We start from the raw sequence: 24289 nt of genomic DNA, 5'->3' as shown, positions 1-24289 counted from the left end.
GAGTCAGATATATCCTAACCTCTCAGCGAATGTAAATCGAAGTAGGTTATGTCAAAAGTTCAGGAATGTCACTCTACCAGAGTTCAGAAGAGTATAATTAGGACTTCTGGTTTCTCCCTTCTTTTTCACAGATCATGCAAAACAAGGTGACAAGGCCTTGTTCTTATGAGAAGACTGAATTGATTTTAATACATTAGGTTTTGAGTTGGGAGGTGCCTACAATTTTGCAGGATAACATTATTTTTTTAACTGATGGAAATAAAGAAGTTGAGCACTGAAGCAGAAGACCAGTCCAGTGTTGAGGGGTTAGGAACAGGACTGAGATGCTTCATTTATCGAAATGTAAAAACACGTGCAGAACTTTAAAATGAAAAGTAATAAAAGTGATAACTTACTCCAAGCAGGAAACCAAATACCCTGTTAATAAACATTTAAATATCACATTTCTCTAACTGGAATATTTTCCCTTTTGACAAGTTGATGTTTGGGTAAATATGACTCGAGCTGACTGGAACTTGAAAGATCATGATCTCAAAAGGTGCGTTTCAGCTCTAAAATTCTAACGTGGTTTTATGTTTCAAATGTGGCCCATGAGACCCAGAGATAAACACCTTTTCTAAACATGCCCATGCCCATATAAAGGTGTAGCAAAATGAGGACCAGGTTTCTTAACACATTGTCTTGCTTTCCTGACATCGGTGGCTCATGCTGTGAAGATGGTCAGAAGGGAAGGAGGAAACAATGAAAAGGCAGCGTGTTCCAGTACAAAATAGCACAGCCGTTGACAAGAGCAAAGCCAATGGGATCGTCCCCGGGCTCGTAGCTCTCCCCGGGCCTGCTGTCTTCCATCTAGTCTTATTTCTCTCTGGACGGCTTTCTAAGTAATTCGGGAGGATGGCTGGTAATATAGAAATTATTTTCATTGTCAAATAACTACAAATCGATATTCGCACATCATTAATGCTTCCTTAATCCTCCACGGGGCCTAATTGTCAACGACTAACCTTTGATTAAAAAGAATGTAAAAATCACTAGGCTACCATAATGAGAATTACCAATTACTTAGATGACATGGAAATGGATTTCTTAAAAAATTGCAGTTGGCTTTTAGAATTGTTCCCACGTTGCTTTTATCAGTTAGGTCTGAACAGATAGCAAGAAAGTGTGTATTTTTAGAAGAGATTAAAATCCAAAGTGCTGGCGCAGTAAAAATAACCTAGTGATTCCTGTTTGATAGACTATAATCCTGATTTGCTGGCCTTGGGAAACAAAACTCCTAACTGGCCCCCAGAGTTCCCACTGTGGTGTGGGAACACTCCCAGGCTCCTGCTGCTAGGTGGGCAATTAAACCCCCCATGTCAGTGTAGCGAGAAAGGGGTTTTGCTCAGGTGTTTCAAGTTTCCAATCAGTGCACTGGTGTGGTGGCTTGTATCTAATGAGGGGAGATTTTAAAAGGGACTCGGCTCTTCCGGAGCAAAGAGATCCTGAGTGTGAGAGGGTATCCCCTACTCCTTGGCAGGGGGAGGCTCTGCTGCTGACTTTGAAGAGGGAGGAGATTGCAAGCCTCCAAATGCAGGTAGCTGGCAAAGAAACGAGGACCTAAGTTGTCCAAGCACAAAGAGCCGAATTCAGCAAACAACATGGGTAGAGTTTGGAAGAATATTCTCCAGAAGCCGCAGAGGAGAACGGGGTCTGGCTGACATCTTGATTTCTGCCTGGAGAGTTCCTGAGCAGGTAATGCAACCCTGATGTACCTGGATTTCTACCTGCAGAACTGGGAGGTAAATGGTTTGAAGTCACTACGCTTCTGAAAATTGGTTACACAGCAATGGGAAACTAATATATTTTGCTTTTATTTTTTTTTTTAAAGTTGTAATCATGTTTATATGAAGAAAAGGAGGAAGGAAATAAGTGGGGTGCTGTCAAGTGAATAAAATAATGTCTGTAGCTTACATCCCAATGAGCTCTTATTAATTTGTTTCCGGAAAAGTGGGGCAGGGAGGGAAAATGTATGTCCTATAGTCTATTATGTGAATACTGCATTTTTCCTTGTCCTTTTGGCTTTTTGTATTTTTCAAAGCAGCAAAGAGGCAACTTAGGGCACACCTGTCATACGAGGCTGGATTTCTTGATATAATTGTTAGTTGCACGGTATATTTTACTACAGAACTCTAAAAGTCACTAGGCTTTAGATTTGTTCATTGTTCTTGCAGCTGCTTCCTTGTTAAATTGTTCCTCCCACTTGAGGCACTAAATACAAGAAATGAAAGGGAATGTGTCTCAGAATGTAGAGTTAATACACAAGTACTCATTGTTGACGTATATTGAATACATGCGGCTTGGATTGGGCTTTTAGAAAATGCCTGTGCTTTCAGAATACCCTCTTTGGCAGCCTCAACTGAAAATGTAGACTGCTTTGTAAATTACAAGTTGGAAATGTGGAGTTTTTTAATTTTTGTAAGAAATTAAGACCCTAGAACGAATGCATGATACCTACGAAGAACACAAGTGAAGACTGTTGGCTGCCACCCAAACGTTAGTAGCTTCTTGGTTGTATTGTTCGTTTGCCAATAAGTAAGAGCTTTATTATTTTAGTGAATTTGGCAGAAATAAGCATCTTACGATGTCAATATTGTATTTCAGCAATTTATTCCTGCAGATAGCACGGTTTCAATACACCACTGTGTGTGGATGGGTCTCACCTAATTTTCTGTTCAAATTAAAAAAAACAAAAAAAAAAAACAAAACAGTGGTTGGGTTGTTGGTGAACGGAGTTGGCAGGAAAGAAGAACGGGAGATTTTCTTACTGGCCAAGTAGCCCCTGCTTATGTAATGCATGGAGATGGCACACCTGGCCTCGTTCTTATTAGCTCTGGCACCTGGAGCAAATTTCTCATCTGCACAACGGAGAGCTCGGCCCACACTGCATCATGAGTAAGGTTCATTGCAGTTGTAAATCCTATGCTTCGGATTTTGAAAGTGAATATTTAATTGAACATTTGTTTGAGTGCCCGTCATCTTAGGAAATGAGCCAGGTGCCAAAGTACTTCATGGGATCTGAGTCCTCATAACGCTATTATGTAAATGAAGACCTGAGTGAATAAGTAACTTGCCCAAGGTCGTCGAGCTCCTTGGAAGTGGTGAGACTGAAATTCTGACTGCACGTTTGAATCTGGAATTTAGAGACCGTGCAGTAACCTTTCTGCAGTGCTCCCTCCTGATCTCCTGTGAGCCAGTCACCCTCCTCTCGGCACTAGGGAAACCTGAGAGCAAGCCATAATGACGCTTGAAGCATGGGTGGCCAAGGGGAGTTCTTTAGGCCCGAGTTTTTTCTTTGTGTAGATAAACTGCTCTGCACTCTGAGATTTGCTATAAATAGCTTGATTTTTGTTTTGAAGGCTTCACTTTTTACTTTAAATATTTAATTTCTTTAGAGAGCTCCTTGAGAAACATAAGAATTTCACTAAATGTCAACTCTCTAGCTCTCTTTAAACTTCCTTGAAACGTTCATTAAATTGCTTTAGATTTGCATTCCAAAATGCAGTTTCCTAAGCTGGAAATCGTTTTCTCGACTCAGCCAACCTATGTGTTCAAAACTTTCAGAGGTACATAGCTTACCTATGGTGAATACTCATTGCCTTTGACAAATTAATTTCTGCTTATTTCAGTAACAAAATATACTTACCTAAGACTGAAGCTGTCTCTTAAACACTTGAATATTTTAGTTGGCTTGAAGGTCAGTGAAATAGAAAGTCTCTCGAGACCTGAATGACAAGGACCAAAAATAGCATAAGAATTTATTGGAATGATGAGTAATGGGAACACCCACATACTAGAGTCCTTGAGCGTTTTTGTTTGCCGTATTGACCAATCTCCGTATTCTGAATAATTCTAACCAAATCATTTGCTAAGTTAAATTGTAAACATGACTTTTCAAGCTAAAGCCGTTGCTGGGCTTTGGATTTGATGTTACTGTACTTAGAAGCTAAGGCATGTACAGGGGCGATGAAGCGCGTGCTAGCTGGAAGGCCTGCCCTCGGTACACACTGAGCGTTTAGAGCAAGCGGTAAGCAAGGCTGCCCTTCATCCAAAAGGAGCTCTCAAGGTCCTGTCTCTAGGTGACCAGCTGCCTAGACAACATTGAGAAATGGCCTGGGTAGAAGCGTTCAGGGCCTTAAAGACATGGCGTATTCAGCCAGACCTGTAGGGGCCTCGCGTGGATGGAGCCCAAGAGGGACTGTACCTGCCCGCAGGTGGACGGGCAGAGTCTGGCAGGGTTCCGGTTCGTGGGCTAGCTCGCTCCCTGGGGATGGCCCTCAGCAGGACTTCCCGAGAGCTGTGTGGGTTCCCTCACACAGGAAGTGGAGTTGGGTGAGATGCCAAAAAGTGTCTACCCCTTCATCTACTTACTAGGTGTTAGAATTTTCTGAACACCTTCATTTAAAATAACACAGGTTGCCTAAGGCGAAAAAATGAGAAAAAGGCCTCGGAATTTTCACATAACCAAGCAGTGCAAACATAGCACGGCTGATAGTCCTCATGTGTTAAATGGATTTTTAGAAGAGAAAATGAATCATTGTGATCGTTCAATCAGGGATGCCCTTTGTAATTTCAAGAGAAATATGTCTTAGGAACTGCAAACACAATTATAAATACATGACTAAGAAATACTACCTCATTTTCTTTTTCTTTGGATAATCATAAAAAATGCAGTGATTGGGTAAGGCGTAAGCGTGTTAGGAGCATTTAAAAACGGTCATCTTTATGGAATGTCTGAACTAGCTTACAGAAATTTTAGAGTGACTGCATTGTTGGAAAATTGTTTTTCAAGAACAAACGGATGAGTTCATTGCTTGCTTTTTTGAAATGCATTTAATAGGTGTTTATTTGAAATCAAATGACAGGAATAGATTCTGTGAATACAGCACTTTTGCTGAATAGTCCTGGACAGCTTGGTGGTTCGAAACATCTGGAAGTAGGTTTAGCATCTCCTCCTTACCTCTTGAACACTTGTCCTTACTGAAAGAGCTAATAAAGATAAAAATGAAAGGTATGTGGGAAAGCGTTCAATGATTTTAATCCATACTAACTCGCAAAATAATGAAACACAGTTCTGGAAAAATGAACAATCCTATCCTTATTGATGGTATACGTACAATCCAAATTTTAACAGTTTTAGCAAATTGGGATGTAGAAAACGTGAAGTCCAGGTGCATAGGGGTTTCTTTCTATTAACATTCTCCAACAACGGTCACTGACAGACTGACAGCCGAGATTCTGAAGTATTTTAACAGCTAAGAAAAATAATGCCAGCCCCCTTCAGCTACCAAGAGTTCTCTGGAATGAGTATATGTGGGTTTATTTGTTCATTCTTTGAGTACTGCTTTAATGATTACATACCTGGTGAAAGCCTCCCCACTGGGGTGAGTTGAGAGAAGAGAGAGCAATTCTTTCTGAAGGGACTCGGTCTGGCAGTCGATGAAACAAAGGCCACACGGCGTGGTCCGTACAAAGATGACATGCAGGACACCATTAGGGAGTGCCAGATGACCGAGTCTCCCCAGACGGATTAGAGCTTTGTAAGTCCAAACCCTGTTCTCATTTTAATTTCGTTAGTGCTTAGTGGTCGATTAGTTCGTTTTGATTTTATAAAATATTTTCTGGCCTTTACTTGAATAGGAAATTTTGCAGCAAGCTCACAGCGTGCACAGGGCCTACCCAGCTTCTGTGCACGAGGGGAGGGCAGAGATACAAAATGGGAAAAAGCAGCTTGACATCGATTGGACACTTATTAGGAGTCTTCAGTAGTGGCTCTAGGTCTAATTCTCAAAACCCTGACAGGGTTATTTTCCTTATACATAGAGGGTAAGAACCTGGAGCCCGGGGATGGAATGCATGACCTGTTTCATGGGCTTCGCCCCTAACTGTGTGTGGCCTTGAATATTCCTAAAGACCACGTACGGGGAAGGACAGCTTGTCAGTGCATACACAGTGTCAAAAGACTGAAGAGCTCATTTTTCATTTTGTGTACAGTCACTCTGGGGTAAAGCGAGCTCTGCTGGGACTTGCTCGTTGAGCCAAGCGCCCTGGAGTCGGTGTGCAGTAGGCTTTGCTGAACCCAAAGTTCTCAAACTCGACCGCTCACAGGGCGAGGCAGGGAATCCAAATGAAGGGAATGGGGCAGGCCGGCTGGCGCGTGGGAAAGTGCATTCGCCGTGTAAAGGGGCCGACTCTGCGGGGCCCACCTGCTCGCTACCACGGGGGAATGCAGGCCCGGCGGTGGCAGAACTTCCAAATCCCGTACAACAGAGAAGCATGACTTTTCAGATGTTGGCCCATTGGCCCTGAGACCTGTATGTGCAACCCGTCACTTCAGCATGGTGCTACTCTTACTCTTCATTCCTGGTTTCCTAGTTAGTCTTTGCTCTGTCGCTCCACGTAAGCTAAGGCCATGGCCTCAGAATTTGTGGCCTATTAGAATCACCTGGTGAGTTCTTAACGCCCCATCCCCAGAGCATGCGCCCCGTGAAGGAAGTCAGAATTTCCCTGGGAGGACCCAGATACTGTGGGAGCATTAACTCCCCAGGTAATTTGCACTGTGCAGCCAAGTTTAAGAACAAGGGCTTGAAGACTTGGCTATTCGGTGTGCCCCTCAGATCGTCACCATTGTGCCTGTGGCAAATGCAGAGTCGCAAGCCCTGCCCCTTTGCTTCCTGGGTGATTCCCCTGTGGGTGGGAGTTGGAGAATCACTGGGCATCATCTTTAATCCTTAGCACGTGGTTCTTACCCATGGCTCCACGTTAGATCCCCAAGGAGTAAAAATGGACCCATGTGCGTAGCCTGTCGTGGGAGATTCTAATTGAATCATTCAGTGGTTAAGTCCTGGGCATCAGTATTTTAAAAACTTTCAAAGTGAGGGTAATGTACTGCCAGGGTCAAAGATCACTGCCTTCGTTCAGTTTTGTTCACGTTGTCGTCCTGTGATACCTCAGAAAGAGACGAGAATTTTACATGTCACCAGAACTATTAGCTGTTCCATCTAGGTGTGACTGCGATGTAATTACTTACACTAATTACCTCTTCACTTGCCCCTCTTGAGGTGGATTGAAGAGTTAGTCTTTTAGTTATGGCATTTTCTTCTAAAAACTTAATATTCTGTGTGCATGTACTTTAAAAAATGATCCTTGGTTACATATTTCATCCTGTTCTGCCTTAGTTTGTAAACAGGCAGCCCTTCACTCTGTCGCTTTTCATCTGTGTATATGGCAAATTGTTAAAAATAAGTAGGAGTAGAAGCAGGCACGTTTACTGTGCTTTCACAGAGAACCCAAAAAGATGATTCTGATGGGGTAGAGAGAAGAATCAGTCTCAAATCTGCAGTCGCGTACAGGCCCATAATACGGTACGGGAATGACTCCATCAGCCAGGTGTCTTACCTGAGGGCACTTGGAGATGACCTGGAATAAAACAAATTATATCACTGTTCAGCTGTAAAAAAGAAGATAGGATTTTGTGTTACTTACCAGACTCCATAAAATGTTTACGATGCAATTAACACAGCATCAAGTCTATCTCTCAGAGCCTAATCGAACCGGGCAGAATGTCTTCTCTTGACAGAGGATACTTTAAACACTGTGCATCAAGGAACTTGCCTCTCCTTTAACTTAGACCCAAATGAAAACAGTTTTTTAAATGAACTAGTTGTATGCCCTCTAATCACATAAAATAAGAAAAATAATTACCTTTGTTTCTGCAGATGCCATGGCTCACCATAAGCAAGAGGTAGCCCTGAGGAGCCAGATGATCCTTATTAATGTGTAGACGAAGTTCTGTTTTCCCCCCAGACAAATTAATCATTTTAGCTGAGCAGTTCAGTTTATTCAGCCTTGTGGGGCGTGCGGGAAAGCTAATGCGTGTGGATGAGCCTGCAATCCAATGTACTTGAAGGTTCTTTGGTCACAGGGACCAAAAAGGTCACACCTGTTCCTTTTGAGTAACAGGCTCATTTATCTTGCTCAGGCACCACAGTGTTTTACAGTCTTTGTATCATAGAGGAATAGAAATGAAAAGCTAACGGCTGTAAGACACTTTGGGGTAAACTGATAACATTTTTCCAGGAGAGGCAACACACTCAGATGCTCTGGCTGTTCAGAGGTCTGGAAAGATCCGTATCACAGTACAAGCATTCTTGAATCCTTAGTCTCAAATTGCCTGCACCAGCTCTATGACGCCCCCTTGGGGCACACTGTGGAAATAAGGCTTTCAACGTGGCCTTCATCCAGAGTAGTTGGACTCTTAGGTTACGTTTTTTCATGTTCCAGAGACACCTTTATGTATAGGAAAGGAAGAGTCCCCGGCTTTGTGGAGCTTACGTTCTGGAGGTGGCTCAACTTTCATTTTATAAAAATGAATCAGATCACCTGGAAACCTCTTGAAGAAAATGAAAATCGTGAATCTCCTCTTTACTGTGGTATCTCCAACAGTACTTTTTTGGATTGTCTTTTAGTAACAGATTCCTAGCTATTTTTCCCCCTGGTTGTCTGTTCTTGTTTGTGGAAAGGCATGTATCTTTTGTGATAATATTAATAAACCTCTATAGTGAGCTACATTGAGAGAGCCTGAATGCTTAATTAGAAATCGAAGAATTTTCCAGTAAATGCAACAAGAGAAGTTCCCTCCATCTTTCATGGATGAGATTGAGGATCAGTGGGCTTCCCTGTTTGCCTCACCAGTCCCCATCAAAGCCTCTGAGATTCCCCTGCAGCTTTGAGGGGCTAGTGTTTATTTGGCAAGCAAAGCTTTTAAGGCCTCGTAGCTTCAGATAGAGAAAACCTGCATCAAGATAGGAAAAAAAAGGGATTCATTATTTATTAATGTGAATTGCTAAATTGGAAAAGTATTTTTGAATTAGTATGCTTAGTATTTTTAGCTAATTAGAATCCTACACTGTTTGATGCAAATTCCTGAGAGGCGTTTAACCTACTCATTTGTGTTGTTTTTGAATGCCTAAGTGTGATGAGTATTTGTATTCTGTGTCTCCTCTGCACTGTGAATGCAGTGATGCCTAAAAGAGTCACTCAGCGGGTAGAAAAGGAACAAACGCAGGAGAACTGCATTGGTCTGCGAGTGTCGAGCCAGTCAGCTCTAATTGTTGGGTTTGGTAGTGTTGTCCATTCTGATTGTTTACTCCTTTTATTAGAAATAACTAGTCAGAAATGTGACTAACCATGGACTGGACAGGGATCATTACTCCTCCTCTCAGCTCCGTCTTATCTCCAACTTTGATTTTTGTGTTTTACCACCTGTGAGGTGAATTCTGATCAAAAGGCGCTAATAAGAAATGAAATTACTTAAATGTTCTTAAGGGAAAGTCTACTTCATTTAAGAGTGCAGCAGTGAAACTTAACCATAATTGTGCTAAGTAATCTGTAATACCATATATGATAAAAGCTTAGTCTTTCACTCAAAACATTAGTGAAACTAATTTCTTTCAGGTTTTTGGAAGTGTTAGAGTTTTTCTTTTGTAGTAGAACTAGAAATTAGATCAGTACAGGAAATGCTAGGAAACCTAATTTAATGAGATAAAGACTATTGGCAAAGCCATAATCTAATGTATTTTTCCACAGTGAATTTTTTGTGTAGTTCTATGGCCCCAGATTGTTAAAAACAAGCACAAAACCTTTCTATACCAAATTGAGGCGTATACTCTAATTGTTTAAGTTTTATGACAAGTAAGTTTGTATGTATCATTTCACTTTAAATAGTAAAACAGAAGTACATTTTCACCATTGGACCTACTTTCTAGGTCATTTAAATCTTAATTTTTTAAAATATTTATTTGGGGGGAGGGGCAGAAGGAGGGGGGAAAGAATCTGAAGCTGACACCACACTGAGTGTGGAGCCCACGGGAGGCCCGACCCCACATCTGTGAGATCAGGACCTAAGAGAACCAAGAGTCAGGCGCTTAACCGAATGAGCCACCCAGGCGTCTCTAGGTCATCTTAAAGGCAAGATGAGCTGATGGCTTGTCCTTTATTTTTCCATAGTTCATTTCACCGCCCCCATTTTTATTGTTTTAATTCCAGTAGAGTTCACAGTGTTACGTAACTTTTGTCCTTTAAAAAAGAATTTTAAATCAATGTAGTTGCCTTCTCAAGATGGCTGATTTTGTCCACCTTACAATAAGGACAAATGGAGGTTAGCTGGCAAGTTCAGGGAAAAACAAGGTGGTGTATATAGCCTCTAAACAGAGTGTGTGTTTCCTGTCAGGAATCACACTTAGGAAGTTAGCTGACAAAGACGACTGGGTGTGAGTTCATCTGAAGCAGAAGGACGCAGAAGGGAGACTGAGAATATGTCTGCACAAAGTGGACTTGAAACACACACCACTCAGACCACAAAGTGGTCATTTTCTAAGTGTACCTGAATTAATCTTATGGAAGCAAGAGTGATAATAAAATATATTTAAGGGCTATATGATGAAAAAAATATTCCAAACACTCACGCTTAGAACGTGTTTTTCTTTCATCAAATGTATTAACTTACACAGCAACTGTATTTTTCTCTCATTTAAACTAATGATCCGCCCCCCGCCCCCGCCATATAGAATGACCAGATACACACCTTCAATTACTTTAGGCTTATCTCAAGGTTGAAAAAAGTCATATAATACCAAGGAATGTGACCACAACATAATTAAAATCTTTTATTGGACAAAACCCTGTAATATTAAAAGGCAAACAACTGGGGAAAATTGTACAACATTTAATTTAATACACTTAACTTTCTTATGTAAAGACTTTTCCATTAGAAATTGAGGCAAATAGGAAATTATCAGGCATGTACCAAAAAATGATACAAATGACTATGGCATGAAGAAAAAATTCAGTAATTCTCAAAAATTACAAGTAAGATGCAGGAAATGGCCACTGTTCACAATACTTCCAAAAGCAAACAAAGAGAATGGCGATCTCCTACAGTTTTGAGTGTAAATTGGTACAAACTTTGCAGAGAGCAGATGGTCAAATAAAAAATACACGTTCATATTAATACATGTTCTTGAAGTTCAAAGAACAACTTCTCATTCCTGTTGTTTATTAGGGAAGAAACAAGGATGGATATAAATGGTTGAGAGGAAATTTGTCAAAATAGACATTAGTTATCCTTGACTTTTGAGTCCCATTGAACAAATATTTACTGAATAGCCAATTTGACTATTGCCAAAGTGCTGTCTATACAGCATTGCCTCGAGCCAAAATCCCTGCTTTTAGCGATTACATTCTAGTTGAGGCCGATATTTAGTGTCTTCTATTTTATTCCATATGGTTTTCATTATTTACCATATTTTCTCCAGAGTATGTGTTTTCTTACATGATCAGAAATCAGGCTATTTAGCTTACTCTCTCAAAAAGATGAACATCTGTTCTTTTTAAGTATCATCAGGCTGAGACCGTTGGACTAAGATGGTTCTCCGCCAGGTCCCGTGAAGAGTTTGGACATGTTACGTATTGTAAGCCCCCGGCTGTGTACAAAAATGTATGCCTGTCTCTTCACTTTTTTTATGTACAGCCATCATCCTGTCGAGCTACTAATAGACTTTCCGAACATCATTTTTCCAAATGTCTCCTGACAAGGAAACATTGGGAGCATTTGGGGAGTGAGAACACCTGTGAAGAGGCTTTCTTTGATCCCGGATGACCCTGGATCCCGAAAGAACCCCGCGCTGAGCCTGACCTTTCTACCACTCTGAATTGACACTGCTGCTTCTGGGCGGTGGGGAGGAAGAAATGGGTTTCTTCAGGGGCGGGTGGCTCGTGGTTGCCTAATGACCCGTTCTCCCCAAGTGGTCGTTGTTGGTCTGGGTATCGGAATGACCTGCGGTGGTTTGTGTAAAGCAGATTTTCAGGCCCAAGAAATGGTGATTCTGTACGCTTGGAATTGGGCCAAGCCTTGATTTTTATCAGGCTGTCTGAAGTGGTTCTGATGGCAGTGGTACATCATAACAACACGGAGAATAAGCACCCCAGGGGCTTGAAGCATCTGTACGAGGAAACGTGAAGGGGTGAAATTGTCTCCAAGCTTCTCTGCCTCCAGCCTGGCTCGCGGCGGCTTCCGAAGTCTGCACAATTCAATGCCGGGTGTTTCTTACGGGTCGGCTTGAGGAGCTCTGCTTTCCTCTCCAAGGAAGGGGCCAAGTCACCTTGAGCACCAACGGTGGTTTTCTTTGCAGGCTTTCCTATTTAGTTGTGGTGTCTCAAACTAGAGCCGGCCGTGCTCAAGGGGCAGGCCCCTTGCAGGCTGTAGAGTCTTCCAGATACCTTGTGGGGGCAGATACTAACCTGAGAAGTGGACACCTAGTTCTAGGAGAATGTTTTCCAGTTGGAAGTTTCACAGCAAAAGGGGACTTTTCGCTTTCCTGTGAGCAGAACACATTTCCATTGGCTTCAGCATCGGAATGAACACATGAAAATCAAACCCTCACGTAGAGTTTAGGGATTCCTGAATGTGTGTGAATCCTGTGGGTCTTTTGCTGCCAGTTTAAGGTATATTTTTAAATCTACTTAAGTGATGATGCTTCATGTGTGGTCATGACCTGACACTGGACAAAACCTATGAAGTACATTTAGGTGCTCCCTTACCTCTGCTTGCAGGTTACCCGCTGAAGTGTTGCTCTTACCACCTTCTGCTGGAAACAGGGCTACCAGTTCTTTGCTATGGGAGCTCAAACCTGCTTGTCTTTTTTTTTTTTTTTAAAGTAAGCTCTACACCTGACAGGGGGCCCGAACTCAGGACCCCGAGATCAGGAGTCTCCTGCTCCCACAGGCGCCCACACCAGCCTATCTCAGCTGCGAATAGTAACTTCCAAGTAGAAGCAAATGTTTTACTTCTTCCTGTGAATTTTGACATTTCGTATGACGCTGTTCAGGAAGGATGTTGAACATGGAAGAGAGTTCAGAAAACAGTGGTGGCGGCTTTGGGGTTTTCTCTGAGATGAAAATCCTTAAGATGATTCTTTCCCCCTGTGACACCCCCCTGACCTTTGACATTTCTTCCTCAGTATTGTGATACTATGGTTGTCACAAAAATATCTTCCTAGTCACAGAATTACAACGTGCCTCAGAATAAATGTTTGTTACGTCTGTTTTCCTTTGACAGTTTCCCAAAACAAAAGAAACACAGGAAAATGCATCTCCAGGAAATCTTATGAATGGATAACGTATGCATGAATGTTTACCCATATTTCCTATACATGCATTGCTGTAAAAATGGAAATTACTTTCAAGTAATGGCTTTTGCATGAACTGACTAGACTGTGCAAGACTGGTATGTGTTGTCTTGTATCTTGGAGACTGGGGACAATGCCGTCGTAAAGTACCTATCATGTTGAAACAATGTGCTACAGTTAAAAGATCAAGAAAACAGCTGTACTTGCGAATGAAACAGTACAGATGTGTTTTGTCAACGCATCAGATATAGGGGCACTGACGTGTCATTAGCGATTTTTAGTCTTGAAAGGGTTTTGTTTTTGTTTCGTTTTCAGAGTCTATAGATGAGAGGGTGATGGAAGAGATAGGCCACTTTTTTTTTTTAATGTAAATTGTTTTTAAACCTAATTTAAACTTGTTAATTCGGAGCTTAATGTGTTGCCTGGCTTGAAGTAGGCCCTCACTGGGTGTTTGTTGATTGATTCAGGAAGTGTTAGGTATCTACAGACTGTAAGATGGCCGAGTGGAAAGTACACTGGGTTAAGTCTTGTCCGTAGCAGGCTCTGTGAGACCAGGACATTCGTTTCCCCCAGACTGAAATACTCATCAAATCATAAATTTACCCAGCTCACAATTACTCAGTTCTAAAATTCCACAGTTGATGGAGAAATCACATTGTCTAATAGAGCACCCTCTTTCACAGATGGAGGATTGAGGGCCCAGATGGGTCGGAGAATTGGCTTTAAGTAACTGGGAGCAAAACTTACTGATTCTCATCCCAGCTCTTAAGTGTATAATACTTAGGCTTAACAGCCCTTAGAAGTCTATAGACTGTAACAGGATGTTGGTAGTTCAGAGCTAATGTTTTAACCCCTCAGCAACTCTGTGTGGATGGAATTTAATAATACCCATTTAATAGATGGGGACACTGAGGGTTAGAGAAGTGACTGACCCAAGGACCTCTATTTTGTAGGAGTAAAAGCACTTTGTTTTTTATTCATTGTGGTGTTGCCTCTTGTGAATATTCATTTTTCCTAGATCTCTACCAGAATTATAGATACAGTTGCTTTTATTGGCAATGCTTTTTTGTTTTCCCTTTTAATCTTTTGGAAATAATGAACTTCCATTTGATTGTGAAACTTGAGGAGAGTTACCTAACTAGACCCATCAAGTAGGGGGGGAAAAAGGATAAAAACAAACACATACATTCCTAGTAGCTAAAATTAATAGGCTTTACCATTCTGGATTTATTTTTAAATGGATGTTATAGTTTGTGACTGTAATCTGAAACTGTCCATCGGGGGGGTTTACATGGGAACAAAAAAATAGGTAAGTTGACATGATTTTCAAAATTTAAAATAATGGCTTAGTAGCATGAAAAGGAAAGTTTGCAAAGTGAGGGCTGAAGTTCAAAAACCAGAGTGTTCAAAGGTACTAAGTTGTTAAGTGAGGCTAATTCTCACCTTCATGCGAAACTTTCTCTTTTCATCCAAAAGATACTGTGTAGAACCACAGATCTCACTGCGGGAAGAAATTTCCAGATGTAGCGAGAGGACTTGGGAAGGGAGAAAAGACACTGAAATTTTGCTTCCAAACGATGAAGAGTTGGAACCACCATGAGGCAGAACAGACATGCTTTCATAACCGTGCTTGGGAACTGGTTTACTTGAATAGTATGGGTGGAGCTAGTTCCCTTGTGATTCCCAGCCGTATGTACCAGAACAGATGCTGTTTCACCCTTGAAAATGAAAATGCATCCATGGCATTTAGACTAAGAAGCAGAGTGTTGAGTTAATACTTTGGTTTTACTGTTGAGGAAACCAGGGTTTAGGGAGATGAGTGGACTTGTCCACACTTTCACACCCAGGGGCCAAACCCTCCCTTCCCGAGCCTTTATTACTAAAATAAACTGTGTTCATTGATAAAGTAATCAGTAGAAAGTAAATAGATTTCTGGGATAGCTGTACATGGGACATTTGCACAATGGACAAGGTGGCATTTCTACCAAAGATCAAGAATGTACAATCAGCCAGGTCGTAGGAGCCATTCACAGTTGGCAGAATGAGGTGAGCTCTGATGGAAACATGTGAATAACGATGGAAATTTTCAGTCCAGACTGCCAACAGCCCAGCTTTGGGAATAGCAAGTACATGTTGGAAGAGGTCATCGAGACAGCATGATTGACTCCACAGCTGGATCTGGGCAACCGGAAGCCCCTCGTCCCCTCCCTGTCCTTGGTATGGAGTTCCAGCCCTGTTGTCATAGTTGGAGCCCTTGCAAGGGTGTAACCTTGAGAGAGTAAGGTATTGAGACCCTGATGGTATACGTGACTGTGTGTGTGTGTATTACATATATACACACACGTAGATACACGCATACATACAAACTATTAAGATTTGGGCTTGCGGATATGGGTGCCTCCTCATCTTGGAGCTGCCCAAGGTAAGCCTTGTTACTCCCCCTTGCTTATTAGAACTGCCATCTGTCCATCTGGGATGGTCAGACTCTTTCTTTGGTCTCTCCTTAACCTCAGTGTATGGGGAACAGTGAGCGAACCAACAGTGTGACACAGAGTGTTTGAGGATACAGTCAGCAAAATGCCAGCAAGTAGAGTTTTTTCGGTTTTTAAGCCAAATGGCACAGGTCTGAGACAGGCTTACACACAAAATAGAGTCTCCATGGCCCATTTGCTCAAGAAAATAGAGCCACTTTTAAACCCCTGAAGGCAAAGAAGTTGTATTCTTTCAAAGGTCCTGGAGAGAAGTTACCTTTGATAACTCGTTCCATTGTCTGACCTTATGTATCTCAGGAGTTTTTTAATCCCTAAATATCACAGGATGAGGTTTAAGCCTGCTTGCTTTGTAAAATCCAAGTACTTTAGACTCGTTGATTCTGTCATCTTCAGCTTTACTGCCTTTCCTAAGTCTTCCTTCGTACCCTTTTTTGCCCTATTGCCTACAAAAGTTATTCAAGACGTGATTTTTTTAGAGCAGTTTTTGGTTTACAACAAAATCGAGCTGGAGATCGAGATTTCCCACAGAAGACCCCCTGCCCACACTCACGCATGCCTCTTCCCTGTTGCCAACCTCACTCGCCGGGATGGTATCGATTTACTTACTTTTTATCCAGGATGAACCTACGTGCATTATCATTCCCAAAAGTCCGTCGTACAGCTTAGGGATCCCTCTCGGTGTTCTACATTCTCTGGCTTTGGACAAAAGTTATGTAGGTCCCCCATTACAGTATCCTACAGAATATTTTCTCAGCCCTGAAAACCATCTGTGGTCTGCCTCATTATTGCCCGCCCTCACCCCTGCCTCCTCCCTGCACATTGACCACACTGTGGTTTTTGTTTGCATAATTTTGCCTTTTCCAGATTGTAGTAGAGTCGGCATCCTACAGTGTGTGTCCCTGGCTTTTCAGATCAGCTTCGTGTATGTAGTAATAAGCGTTGAAGTTTCCTCCATGTCTAAACAGGCCAGGATAGCTTTTTCCTTTTTCTTTTTAAGCACCAAATAACATCGTATTGTCTGGTAATGACAGTTTTTATTCGTTCACCTACTGAAGGACCCGCGGCTGCTTCCAAGTTCTGGCGATTATGAATAAAGCTGCTATAAACATCCACGTGCAGTTTTGGGGTAAACATGAATTTTCAGCTCCTGACGGTGACTATAAAAAGTGCATTTGCTGGATCATACATGAGAATATGTTTAGTTTTGTGAAAAACTGGTAAACTGTTTGCCAGAGTGGCTCTCGCCATCCCCATCCCCTACCAGCAGTGAGTGAGAGTTCGTGCGGATGCCTACGTCCTTGGCCCCCTGCGATGATGTCTGTGTTTTGGGTTTCGGGTCATTTTAACAGGTGTGTAATGGTTCCCTTCATGTCTTTAAGTCAAATACAAATGGGTGTTTATTTTCCAGGTGAATTAGGTATGCCTACGATATTTGGTTCTCTGTGGAGACCGCTTGATGTTCCCAGAGCTCTTGATTTGCCGTTTCCTGTAGCTCTGAAGTTGCTACTTACTCTTTCCTGCATTCACGCCCTCATCCCCTGTATGTTCATTGAGTACCTACTCTCCGGGAGGCAGCCTGTTTTATGCTGGAGATACAAAGGTAAATCAGATAATCCTTTGCCTCTGCTTAAAATGCAAATTTTATTTTATTTTATTTTTATTTTTTATTTTAAGATTTTATTTATTTATTTGACAGAGATAGAGACAGCCAGCGAGAGAGGGAACACAAGCAGGGGGAGTGGGAGAGGAAGAAGCAGGCTCCTAGCGGAGAAGCCTGATGTGGGGCTTGATCCCATAACTCCGGGATCACGCCCTGAGCTGAAGGCAGACGCTTAACCGCTGTGCCACCCAGGCGCCCCTAAAATGCAAATTTTAAAAGGCAGATTTGAAAAATGAAATAGTTGAACATGTCTGTTAAAACAATAACATGCCTGCTCCTTTCTTTCCCACCCCATTTCCTAAACCCCAACCCCTTAAAAAAATCAAACAACTTTTTTTGGTAACTTTTTTTGTCGAGAAAAGTAGGCATATCGTACCTGAGCATCTAAATGAAGTGGCAGAGTGACCGAACTGCTGTGACCAGCAAATCACGAAACACGGCATTACCCGTTCTGGAGGCGCACTCCTCCCTCCTCCCTCCCTTTGAAAGTCAATTCGGTTCGGACTTCTCATGCAATAGATGAGTTTTGTCTGTTTTTGAAGTTGATAACATTTTTTATCCACTCTAATATCAGTGGACATTTGTGTGGTTTCTGCTTCGGGTTGTGATGAATAGGGTTGCTGCAGATAATCATTGTGTATCTTTTTAGTGAACAAAGTCACAGATTTCCGTGAGGTAGGTTAGTGTGAATGGAATTACTAGGTCTTAAGTAGTCCATTCACAGAGGTGTCGTAGAAACTGCCAGACTGATTTCCAAAGCAGTTCCATCCCTCTACAAATGACTACGGATAACACCTTGTACATGCACTTAACTGGACCCACCGACCCTGTTTACCTTCCTCCCTAACTGATGGCTATCCTTTCTGTTGATTCTATTTCTAACTTAATATTCTTACCCATATCTTGAGTCCGCTTTAAGCAGTTTCCCTTGCCTCTCTACTATGTCATTTGTAAACACCAGTGACTCACATCAAATTTTTTATTTGAACGAATTTTGAGTTTTAGTTTTACGGAACCATTGCAAAGACTGTACAGTTCTCACTACTCTTGATGTCTTACACTATCATTGTCTACTTGTCGCAAATGAGAATGCAACATCGGTACATTTCTATTAACTAAACACCAGACTTTATTTGTATGACAGTGATGTCTGTGCTTTGGTCCCTTTCCTGTTTGAGCTTCCAGGACAGGTTACTACCATTGAACTGACTCCTCGTGTTTCCTTATTTTCCTATGGTCTGTGCCGTTGGCCCATTTTTCCTTGTTTTCAAAGACCTTGACGGTTTTGAGTGCTGTTCAGTGTTGAGGAGAATGTACCATGGTTTTCCTCAGGATTACACTGGAATTAGGAGACGTGAAGAAGAATACCACTAGAGTGAAATGTCCACATCATGTCATTATTGGGGACACAAGACCTGCCTGTGAACTCCCTGGTGATGTTAGCTGCCTTCGTTGGTTTAGGCAGTGTTTGGCGGGTCTGCCTACAGTCAAGTTCTTTTTGTTGTTGTTCTTACTTGATTCTTTAGAAACTAGTCATTACATTGAACTGGTACACTTTCTTTTTGTTTTTAAGATTTTATTTATTTATTTATTTATTTATTTATTTATTTATTTATTTATTTGACAGAGAGAGAGAGCACAAGCAGGGGGAGCAGGGCAGAGGGAGAGGAAGAAGCAGGCTTCCCGCTAACCAGGGAGCCCAGTGTAGGGCTTGATCCCAGGACCCCGAGATCATGACCTGAGCCGAAGACAGATGCTTCACTGACTGAGCCACCCAGGTGCCCCCTGGTACGTGTGGTTGACAGAGTTATAAGATGACCCCAAGGTTCCTACCCCCTCGTATATGTACTGTGTATAATCTCTTTGCCTTGAGTGAGGGCAGGACTCGTGAATATAAGGGGACAGCAATGAAGGTGATGGCACAGTCTGTCCTGTGACTGCTTTTGCTCTATGAGACAGAAGGGAGATTTTCATGGTGGATTTGAAAAAGTAAACCCTGTGTTAGGGGAACATCAAATGGTTAAGGCCTGTGACTGGCCTCTAAGAGCTGAGAGATTCTGTTACAGAGCAATAGACAATAAATGCCCCAAATTCTTAAGAAATTAATATAAATACTTAACACAGACACATTTTCTTTTTGCTATCCACACAACCTTCTATGCCTTGTCTGTGGATTGAAGCTAAGGATAGAAAAGCAATAAGTACTGGACATTATTGTCACGTATACTCAACTGCAACATTTCCGTACGTGCTAAGATTCCATTTCTTATGTTCTAAGCATACAAGCCAGGTGAATTTTACTTTCTGTTACTCTACTCAAAAATCAGAGCGTGGTGTAATTCCCTTTGAATTTGGTGTAAAAAAAAAAAGGGAAAAATGTTATTTAAAACCCTTGATTTTTCTTAAAGAAATAGCTAAATCTGTCCAAACTTTCAGTCATTTCTATTTATGGACTTCAGTCGTGACATTCTCGTTGGAAGGCGGTCATTTTGGAGTGCGTTGATTACTATTCCAGTTTGGACCATTTCAATTCTAGGTCTGATGAACAGATTTCAGTTGTAAGGTGCAATCTATGCTAAGATAAATCAGAATCTGGGCAGCTTATTACATTTTTCAGAAATCTCTTCATTGTTGAGTTATTTGTTATCAAGCTCACTTTTGTTTTTCTTACTCTTCTTTGTTGCTGGGTGTCTGCATATGGCCCATAATCAGTGGCTGTTGGCTCAACTTTAAAAATCGGTGATAATAAATTTTTTTTCCCCTGTGATAATAAAATCTTTTAAAAAACCCCAAACAAACCAAAAAACCCCCAAAAAACAAAAACTGGGGCCGCTGGAGAGCATGTGCCTCTTGATCTTGGTGTTGTGAGTTCAAGCTCCACGTTAGGTGTAGAGATTATTTAAAAATAATAAAATCTTAAGAAAAAAAACCCCGTGATGATAGCAAGGATCGGCATGGGTTTCTGTTCTGTATGTACATGTGCTTTACTCATCAGGACTCTTCGCTGACTGAGAAGCCTGAGTGTAATGTCCGTCTGTCTTTTTTGCTCTGAGTAAGTCTTGTTGACTAACAGGTTGTGTGGTCAGAGCCAGAGAATTGCCTTGTAAATGAAGACTTCTTCTGGGGTATCCACATCCACAAAAGGACGATAGCTTTTTCCAGGCAGCTTTGTACAGATCTTTACAAGAAGCTTAAAGAGTCTTGCTTGGGATGAAAGAGGGAGGTAAGCTGTGTGTACTTGGTGGCGTATTTGCTCTATAGAAAGACACCAAGCGACAACTTGTGTTTTATTTTGCTCTTTCCTGCACTCTTTGCTGCATGCACTGAGCTTAGGCTAGTCTGGGGTTCCGCTGGGGAGTTTGACTTTCATCTCCATTTTGTTTGTTTTTTATTTTTTTAATTTTTTAAAAAAGATTTTTATTTATTTATTTGTCAGAGAGAGAGAGAGAGAGAGAGGGCACAAGCAGGGGGAGGCGGCCGTCAGAGGGAGAAGTTTCCACGCTGAGCAAGGAGCCGGATGTGGGACTCAATCCCAGGCTCCTGGGATCATGACCTGAGCCGAAGGCAGACGCTTCACGGCTGAGCCACCAGCTGCCCCTTTCATCCATTTTAGCTTCCTCGTGGACTTTATTTTCCTTAGCCTATTGCCATGTACTTTGACAGCTGCAGGAAATCGGTAGTCTCTGAGGTCCCGGTGACCAGCCACAACTGTCCACGCGTACACGATCATTCATTTTCGTGTTCCTCGACTGTCGCGGGAAGGAGGAGGAGAGGCAAGCGTCCGTGCCAGGCGCTTGCACCGGCATCAAGGGGCTCCCCTTCTGTCCTGGCTTCCGCTGCCCATCTCGGGCTGCTCGTTCGTTACATGTCTCCACAGTTGTCATTCTGGTGACCTGCTGGTAGCCAGTGTTTTCAGGCGTGTGGGCTTCTTAAAAGTAGTAGTTGAGAGTCTTGGGTTTCATGCTTGACTCCCAGCGCTGCCCGATGCACCACTTCCGGAGAATTGCTTAATTTGTGCCTCATCCAGGACACAATCAAGATTATGACTGCTGTCTACTCCATACAGTCCTCTGAATAGGACTTCGTTTGCATTGCATGGTGTTTCTAAAACTGTCTTCTGATTTTAAAATAACCTTCTTTGTCATAAAGACCGTAAGCAGACGGAGAAAAATGCCAGCAGGCCGCGGTAAACTGAGAATATTCCAATGTTCCATCAACACATCTTGAAAATTCTTCATCATTCTCACTGGTGAGTGATTCCTGACCACCATCCAGAATGCTAGGCTGAGGGGCCAGCAAAGAGGAAAAACAGCAATGTAACTTTTCTAAATCCTGCCCCTTGGTATAACTTAGCCTCAGTGTTGATTTCATGATGATTGCTTTTTATAATGCTCTGACTAAATGAGAACTTGATGATCACTGCATAATTAAATAACCATGAAACAGCAGGACCTATATCTGGGTACTCACACACAGGTGGCACATGTTTTCACTTCACTGGGTTGATAGAGGAAAGGTGACTCTTGGGGAATTTTTTTTTTCTTACTTTTTTTTTTGACCTATAAAATGTGTGTATATAGGGATAAAGAAAGGGCTCGCATCACACATCAACATTTTTATTAATTGCATAAACTTTTACAGGCTATTAACCAAAGAAGTGGTACAGCCTTTAAACTTTGCTTTATGTCTTTCCAGGATTGGGGATCACATGATCTTTTCCCTCTGAGCTCTCTCTCTGGCAGAGACACAAAGCACTATTGTGGGAGGGCTTGGGTATTGTCCTTTCTGACAGTGTCAGAAGATAAGTCGAAGAGCTGAAATAGACTGATTCCTTTAATAGTTCACAGGGACACATATATGCCTATCTCTAAAACTTGAGTATTTTTCTCAACAGTTACTATTTTAGGTTTAAAAAATCTATAATGAAAAAAACTACAATATTACTGCTTATAAAATAACCCTCTTCTTTTTCAGTGTATTTTGTAAGGCCCAGATCGGAAGCTCTGTAGTGAGAGTTCTCCCTTTTCCTTCTACTCATGTCTCCTTTATGACTTCCATGACCACTGTCCAGTATTGGGTTCAGGTGCTGGGAGCCATGGAAATGCTCCCTCTCCTGGGTTACTACTCTTGATGGGCTCTGAACCTGGAGCTCTTTGTCTCTAAATATATTAGTATACACACTAATTGACCTCAGCTGGACTGTATCTGTGTCTATCACGTTTGAAGCACTCCCTTATCAGTTAGACACTTGAATGTCCAGACACGTTCACTGTGGCATCTGCAAACTTAGCAAGACCGTATCTAACACGGTTCCTGCCAAGGCCCTTTTCTTTATGCTACTTCTCTTGGGGATAAAACCTATCTGTGTTTGTTTTGTTTTTTAACATTAAAAATACTTTTCTTTATGCCGGTTATTCATAATAAAAATGTCTTCCCCTTCTCCACTTTGAGTTTATAAGAGGACTTATGGATAGAAACTTGTTACTAGGGACACTTGGGTGGCTCAGTCAGTTAAGTGTCTGCCTTCGGCTCAGGTCACGATCTCAGGGTCCTGGGATCAGGTACCGCGTTGGGGTCCTTGCTCAGCTGGGGAGCCTGCTTCTCCCTCTCCCCCTGCTTGTGCGCTCTCTCTCTGTCAAATAAATAAATAAAATCTCTTAAAAAAAAAAAAGAAACTTGTTATTGACTTCTGAAAACATGAAAACATATTACTGCCCCTGTTTCTTTACATTGCCTGGCTCCCCCAGCTGCAAAAGATCGTGTTTAACTAATTTCTAAAATAATTTGTCTTTCTGGTAAGTTACATTTATCAAAACCATTTAATTTCTTCATTAATTCATCAAAACTACTTTAAGAAGGAATGGTTTTCCTTTAAGAACTTAGTTTCTCATTACCTCTTAAAGGCAAGGAAACTGGGAAGGTCATTTAAATGTTTTCTTGACTTTGGGTAAAGCAAATTCCAACTTTTTTTTTTATTTTTTAGAGAGACAGTGAGTGCAAGTGGGGGGAGGGGGGAGAGGCAGAGGGAGAGACTGCCAAGCTGACTCGGCAGGCACAGAGCCAGAGAGGAGCCCCTCTCAGGGCTCTATCTCACGACCCTGAGATCATGACCCTGAGATCATGACCCCAGCCGAAATCAAGAGTCAGATGCTCAACTGACCGAGCCACCCAGGTGTCCCCACAAATGTGAATTTATTGAGAGAATATATGCTCTTATATACCTGAGCAAGTCAACCCAATGCCTGGGATTTTGTTGATAGAGAGTAAAAACATATATAATTTAATTTCTAATACCTACATTTTAAAGTTACCTTCATTTAAATTGTGATTAAACATAACACTTGTCTATGTACATTTTGTAGTCTCTCTTTATGTGTCTTTTAAAACTAGAATGAGTTACGAGCACACATTTTGGACAAGTACCTTCAGAATACGACCAGTGATTACGTGTTTGGAACGAGCTATGCAGACTAAGCTCTTAGGTGGAGAGAGGCAGGCATCTTTCACGTAGTTTTAGAACATTGAAGTGCTGTTATGTTGTTGAGTGTCTTATGATTCCTAGGCAAGGTGCTGAAGCTATTTTTTTCTTTTCACCATAAAACAATTTTTTTGTTTTGTTTTGCTCTGCAGAAGATAAGAATTAGCCTTTTAAAAAAGCAATGTGGGACCATTTGGTGCCTGGGGAGCTCCTCAGGCCAGGGTCCCATCACCCACCATTTTTTATTCAGTGAACACTTACTGTCTCCTGTGTGAAAAGGACTGTATTGACTGCAAGAGTTAGAAAATTAAATATTATCCCTGAACTAAAGCTGATTACAATTTAGTAGAAGAAACAGGAAGACCTAAGTATGAGGTAAAAGAAAGACTCTCTGGAGGTACAAACTTCCATGGAAACAGCAAGAGAGCGCTAC

General features: G+C 41.8%; 1 protein-coding gene across 3 annotated transcripts in view; it reads left to right on the top strand.

Annotated features, from left to right (window-relative positions):
- ISOC1 (isochorismatase domain containing 1) overlaps nt 1–24289 on the top strand; it is a 223530-nt gene that overhangs the window by 18091 nt on the left and 181150 nt on the right. Inside the window, exon 5 of one of the 3 annotated variants that reach the window (XR_015724582.1) lies at nt 1520–1734. The exons of 1 other annotated variant lie outside the window; for it this stretch is intronic. Coding sequence is in view for 1 of the 2 variants with exons in the window: in XM_045794802.2 (XP_045650758.1) it covers nt 1520–1603 (84 nt within the window). In the remaining variant the exon portion in view is untranslated. Of the gene's footprint in view, nt 1–1519; nt 23072–24289 lie in introns of those variants that run through there. One more of the 3 variants, XM_045794802.2, reaches the window with a different exon arrangement.

The sequence above is a fragment of the Ursus americanus genome, chromosome 5 (genome assembly GCF_024610735.1).
Source record: "Ursus americanus isolate L20-20 chromosome 5, mUrsAme1.1.p, whole genome shotgun sequence".
Classification (NCBI taxonomy): Eukaryota; Metazoa; Chordata; class Mammalia; order Carnivora; family Ursidae; genus Ursus; species Ursus americanus.
The sequence above is the reverse complement of the archived record's forward strand: the minus strand, read 5'-3'. Positions and strand labels throughout refer to the sequence as shown.